The 6754-nt window shown below is 35.6% G+C and overlaps 1 protein-coding gene across 1 annotated transcript in view; it reads right to left on the reverse strand.

The window, feature by feature from the left end:
- LOC100949794 (low-density lipoprotein receptor-related protein 1B-like) overlaps nucleotides 1-6754 on the reverse strand; it is a gene marked incomplete at its 3' end in the record, with an annotated part of 1553965 nt that overhangs the window by 315575 nt on the left and 1231636 nt on the right. The window contains exon 23 of the mRNA XM_003793025.1: nucleotides 5518-5763. Coding sequence (XP_003793073.1) covers nucleotides 5518-5763 — 246 coding nt within the window. The remainder of the gene's footprint in view (nucleotides 1-5517; nucleotides 5764-6754) is intronic.

Raw genomic sequence — 6754 nt, forward strand, 5'->3', positions numbered from 1 at the left:
TAATTAGCTTAAATTATTCTGAGAGGAGAGAGTTTCGAAGAGTGTATCGGACACTGTTATTCTGGAAGGTTATTGATGGTAGTAAGCAGAGTACATGAAGATGATTAAATTAAGTGATATACATGAAAGCACTCAATGTGTTACGGGTCATGTCTTTACTGTCATTACCAATGGGGAAAATAGTAATAATGAACCTGGAGTGGAAACTCACAGAGGAGAATGATGAAAATTCAGTTTAGAGAGAGACGATGGGCAGAAATGAAGAAAGCCCTAAGCAGCTGGCAGAGGGTGTGAGGCTCATTTCCCAGATAGCAGCTGCCTTTGAAATTGTGAATGGAAACTGATACATAAAAGTACCATTTTACTGAGATAAATAAGGGAATCTATGAGCAGATTATAAGGCCACCATAGCCCCTTTCCCTGATCTCTTCGCCTTTATCGCTCCCAAGCGTAGCACATTTGTTTCCATCACTTTATTCATTACTAGGTGTCCCCCAAGGTAGCACATTTGTTTCCATCACTTTATTCATTACTAGGTGTCAGATCCATCTCTAGTAATTCTTATCTTCTACATCTGGATTTCCCTTTTGCTTTGTCAATAAAAATATTATGGGATAAATAAAATTTTAATATTCCCTTCTTAAGAAATGGAGAAACCAGAGGATGAAAACGAAGAGGTTTCCATATTGAGGTGGGAGGACCATTGGAACCCACACGTCTCTCGGCCTGTGGTGTGGGGCAGGGGCTGCTCAATTGTGGAGAGCTGGAGCCGAGAGACACCACAAAGAGAAAAATAGAATATGGAGGAAGATGGCAGAAGGGAACTGAAGACATCAGAGGTGCGCTGACATTATGAGCCCTGAAGACCAGAGGAAAATTGGAAACGCTGAAAGCACTATATTATGGGAGAAGAGAAAGAATACAGTTAGCCATTAATTTTGAGTGGCCAGATGATACCTGGGGAAGTAGAATTGAAGAGTAAGAAAAAGAGTGTAGCTAGAAATATAAATGCCATGCAAATCAGATTTGGGTGATAATGGAAATTCTCCAGTGGAAAGGGGTTTGTCAAGGAAATACGTATCAAAGCATGGTTATAATTAAGGTTTGGGTAATGGGCTCATGTGCCAAAGGCAATTGCTACCCTTATGCATTTTGTGCTTATATTCATAATATATTTCCTAAAAACTGATGTACATTGGAAAATAAATGTAATGTTAAAAACATAAAAGTATAAAACCATGAGAGAAAAATAAGAAAAAAATTTTGGTTGGAAAACCCAATTTAATTCAGGCTAAGAGAAAATAAAGAGAGCTACAATGTTCTTTATATTGTTACTGAAATATGCTGCAAATTTTCTTAACAAATGGCAAAGAAACCAGAAAAGAAAATGCAATCAGTAGCAATATTCTGAGTGTTCATATGTTAAAAAAATCTAATATTTCATAGAAAGTGATTAATAAATTATGACTTAAAGAAGGAACATGTAAGTAACTGATAGAATATTGAGATCTCCAAGAAAATGAGATTTATAAGACATATTGAATAAAAATTGAAAATCATAGAAGTAGTATTTTTTTTTTTGCACTTTTTGGCTGGGGCTGGGTTTGAACCCGCCACCTCCAGTATATGGTGCCAGCATCCTACTCCTTTGAGCTACAGGCGCCGCCCTATCATAGAAGTAGTATTTATGGAAGACCATCTGATTTAACCAATAAGGTATTTCAAGTAAACTTAGAGGAAATAGAATCAGTTCTTCAATTTAGCAAAACTGGATTGTAAAGAATGTATGAAGGAAAATAGTGAGAAATAAGAAAATATGAAAGAGCTACAGGAAAGAATCCAAGGGAAAAAAAGAATGGGGCATTTATGGCTCTAATTTGAAGCATAATGACTACTAATTTTTAATTTACATTAAAAATGTAAAGAAGAATTAGCACAGGTGTTGCATTCCACACAACACATTTTAAAAAGAACTCAACTGAGCGATGGAAAGGGGAAAGAGGAGAAAGAAGAAATTTTATTTTTAAAATCCAATAGTTACTAGTCAATTCATTTTTTATTAAACTATGCCATTTGCTGTTTTGCTAAAAAAGATGGGGCGAATAAAATTGGTATGATTTTCAATACTTAACAAAACATATTGTCTATAAATAATATAAATGCTGACAATGACATAGATATATTATATGTTTGGGGGAAGCTTTAATTGCCAACAGGTTAAATTGTTCAGATAAGAAAACCTTCAATTTAACTTGATTTTTATTTATTTATTTTTTGAATACAGGGTGTCTCTCTATCACCCAGACTGGAATGCAGCGGCAGCATCATAGCCCTTAAACTCCAGGGCTTAAACAATCCTCTGCCTCAGCTCCTGAGTATTCAGCTCTCCTCAGCTCCTGAATGCTACCCCAAACTGAAAAACTAGGAAGCAGCCTGTGAAACCTTCTCCTGCCCTCCTGCCCCTAGCTCCTCATTCTTTCCGGATGCTAACCATAGAAACTAGAATCCCTGTTCCCCAAGGTGGGTCACAGGAAACAGAACTCTTTTATCCCCAAGCCAGCAGTAAAGCCTAAAATATTATTCTAACTTATTTTCACCTTTCTGTCTAAAAGCTGACCATAAAGAAATTTTCTGACCTACCTTTGTCCAATGGCAAAGAATGAGAAGGGTCCTCCCTTATACCCAAGAGGGAGGAAAAGAATGCCACACAGAGATGCCAGGAACGATCTGAACAGACAGGCCTTGCTGTTTACCTGCTCAGTCGTCAACATGAGATCAAGCCCTGTTGTCCAGTCTTATTTCTACGTGTCTTTCCATAATTCATTGAGCCTAAGCATAAAAATGAGTAGTTTTCTCTCTGTCTCTTGATCTTCATTCTGAAGGCTCCCATGTAACATAAAAATATGATGACATAAATTTGTTATCTATTCTCTTGTTAACCTGTCTTTGTTAGAGGAGTGGCCATTGTGACCCTTATGATGGGGACGAAAGGGATCACCCTCTTTCTGCCCCTAAATTTCTGAGTTGAGAAAAAAGGAGTCAGTTTCACTAGAAGAACTTTTTGCAACTGGACACTGTATTCAAATGTTAAATTAATATTAAACATAAGTTATTATTTGGTACATGTGGCACAAATCATTCTAAGTAAGTCAAACATTTTGCCATCGTATCAAATATATTAAGCCAATTCTCATGCAAAATATGACCATAAATATGTCTGAGGTTAAAGTTTGATCTGTAGTGTCCTTGCTTTGAGCATGTAGATAATTGAAATGATTGTTGTCATCTCAGCAAACTGCTTTTCTTTCAGTTTCTCATGCCAACTACTCTGTGTGACAATTTTGAGGAAGAAAGTGCAGGATAAATATTTGTAAGACTTATGTTCTAGGACTCAAATATTAATGTTCAGGAGAAAACAACTAAAAAATTACACCAAAAACACAAAATCAAAATTATAACTAAAAGATTAAAATAATTAATTAACCTCTGAAAATTATAATAATGGATTGCATATTGTTTTCCTAGAACGGGACTGGATAGTATATAAAATACAATAAAAATTCTATGACTTAATTCTTACTTCAAGATACTTATGAATTAATATTCTATTGCAAAAATAAGCAACAAAGAAAAGAGATAGCTAGGAATATAAAACAGCCAATTAAAAATGTGACTGTGGGCTCAGTGACTATAGCATAGCACTATGGCACCAGCCTCATATACCAAGGCTCGCAGGTTCAAACCCGGCCCAGGTCAGCTAAACAACAATGACAATGCAGAAAAAAATAGCCATGTGTTGTGGTGGGCTGGCGCCTGTAATCCCAGCTACTTGGGAGGCTGAGGGAAGAGAATCACGTAAGCCCAAGAGTTTGAGGTTGCTGTGAGCAGTGATGCCACAACACTCTACCGAGGGTAACATAGTGAGACTCTGTCTCAAAACAAACAAACAAAAATAATGACTATGTATTTTCATCAACAGTATAGTCTAGACATGGAAAGAAGCAATAAGTGGAGAACAAGATTACTTGGATGAGGACATAATTAGTGAAGGAAGTTTTGAGGTAGGAAGTCTTAAGTACATCCAAGTCCTCTAGATAAGAGGGAAAAGATCAAACTAAGTCACAGGAACAAAATTAATACAGGTTTATGATGTATGGCTTTCTAGTAGTCAGATAAAACTTGTGGACCCCTTCTCAGAAAGTTTTATAAAGTACAAAAAGACTAAGAATAATTTTTTGAGTATATACAGACAAGAAAATGAATACAAATGCAATTATCAAAATTAAACACAAAACACTTTTGGATATAGTAGTAAATTTACCTATTTATTTATTTTGATGGCATCAAATTCAAATTTTATTTGCTAAGCTATTTCAGAAAGTATTGTAATTTCCTTTTATCTGGGAAAAAGTTGACAAGACATTCCCCAGAGAAAAGACCTTTTTAGTCTGTGACCCTATCACCCTGACTTCCTCTGATGTTGGAAGCTAAGTCAGCAGATAGGGCCTGGGGAGTCCCTGGACAGGAGAATAGATGTTTTTTGCATTTGATCACATCACCCAGCAGTAGCTCTAATGACTCCCATTACTGAATTAGTAGTGGGACTCAAAGCCTGAAATATCTGCAGCAACTCTGAGGTGATATGAATACCCTATGACTTCTATTCAAGACAAATTTATAGTTGCTGCTGACTTCTGAGGAATGTGGCATACCTCACAATTAAGAGAGATGTTAACTTTCAGTTAGAAGTGAAAGAAAATAAAGGTGTAATATTTTCTCTAACAAAGTCCATAGACCGTTCAATTCTGCCCACGGACCTCTAAGTTTCCTGCGGACTAAGGAATCTCAGGCTAAGAATCCAGAGACGTTGATGGCATGCCAGACACACTTCTTTAAACACTTTACTGGTATTTCTAGTCATTCTTACAATGTGATATAAGAAAGAAATGAAGCTCAAAAAGTTTTATATAACCCACCCAAAGTCACATAAAGAATGTCAGCTATAGGATTAGAGTTTGAATATCATATTCTAAAGTTTTTCATTGTTTTTCCCACCACTGTCAAATACCACCTAGAAAATCAGCAGAATGGTTTAAATTGGTAGTTAGAAGATAGATCCAGCCAGAGCAAGGAGTTGTTTTCAAAAGAAGCAGGAATAACAGTTGGAAGTGTGTGGCAGGGCCAGACTTTGGAGGGCTCTAAAAAGCATGCACACATGCAGGGAAAAATAAAGGAAATGTTTTAGGACATACAAAAATAAGCCCATAGAGGGTATGACAGTGAAGCAATGTTTCAGAAAAAAGCAATCTGATGGTAACAATGAATCAAATTGTAACCGTAAGGATTATTATAATACTTTCTCTTCAGAATATTTTGGAATACATCTAAAATCACACATTTTTGTAAAGGCTTTATCCAAAATTAGTTGAACTCTTTTAATAATTTTCAGAAGGTGTTTTGGGTTTTCCCTCAAAACTTATTTGTAAATATAGTAAGACACGAGAAACATCTACTTACCAACACTCGTGCAACTTTCACCGTCTCCATCCAGCTTCCACCCTTCATAACAGGAGCACTTGACTGTGTGCTTCTGCTGCTCACACACTTGACTGCACTTGAGGTGATTGCTACAGTAATCCACGATTTCACACGTTTTATTGTCTTTGTTGAGTTGAAGTCCTTCAGGGCAGGAACATACAATTCCTCTTCCAGGAACAACAGAACAGTGGTTACTACAGCCTCCATTGTTCAAAGAACATTCATCTATGAAAAGAAAGGAATAGAATATAGGTCTTATCAATTGCTTTCCTCAGTTAAATACTAATCATTGAACTCAAATCTCCAGTTAGAGTCAGGATGTTATAAATAAATGCAAGAAAGCCCTCTTTGGGATTTTCTCCCAGGGGCTGTTGTAGAAATGACCATAAAATATAACCATGATCAAATTTAACTCTATATAATAGAAAATGAGAATGGAAAATATTTATTTCTATAAAAATTTGGTGCATAGTTTGCCTTATTCCACAGATGCAAAATAAACCCAATGCCTCTATTATTACTGGAAATATTATGCTGAGCCTTTTAGCAGCTGGGCAAAATCTATTGTACAGGTATTCCAAAAAAGATGTAAACACATGGATAATCTGAATATTTGACTTATCTCAATGTTAAATAAATATCTACATATGTACATATGCATATGTAAACATTATATATCTATATCCATATCTTTATCTATATATCTTTTTCTACATCTATAGTCTGATCTATACTGCAAATGCACAATAGATTACTTGGTGCTTTACTAGCTTCAGACACTGTGCCCTATATATTGGTTATTATGATTATTTTTTTTTTGCCTGAGCCAATTCTTTATTATAACTCTCTATGCCTCTGATATACATGTGTCTCATAGAAGAAGCTAAGTTAAAAAGAAATGAGCAAAGCAAAATGTATCACAAAGAGTCATCACATGAAAAATTCAGTTCATATTCTACAGGAGAGGTCTCTAAGAAAAAGGATAAAGGATACTTGTCCTTAATGAAATGAGAATATTGGGCAAATAAAAACTAATTAAAGAAAGAGTGCTTCAGAATCTGATCTTAGGAGGGTCCACTATCAGAAACAGATGAAAAATCTCGGAAAGAAGAATTTGATGAACATCTTCAGGATTTGTTGCTGTGAGATGTTCCTATTATGATTAATTCATTGAGGTCATGGAAAAAATAAATAGTACAATCTTTCTACCTTCTTA

This window comes from Otolemur garnettii, unplaced genomic scaffold, assembly GCF_000181295.1.
Source record: "Otolemur garnettii isolate 467f Iridium unplaced genomic scaffold, OtoGar3 scaffold00064, whole genome shotgun sequence".
NCBI lineage: Eukaryota > Metazoa > Chordata > Mammalia > Primates > Galagidae > Otolemur > Otolemur garnettii.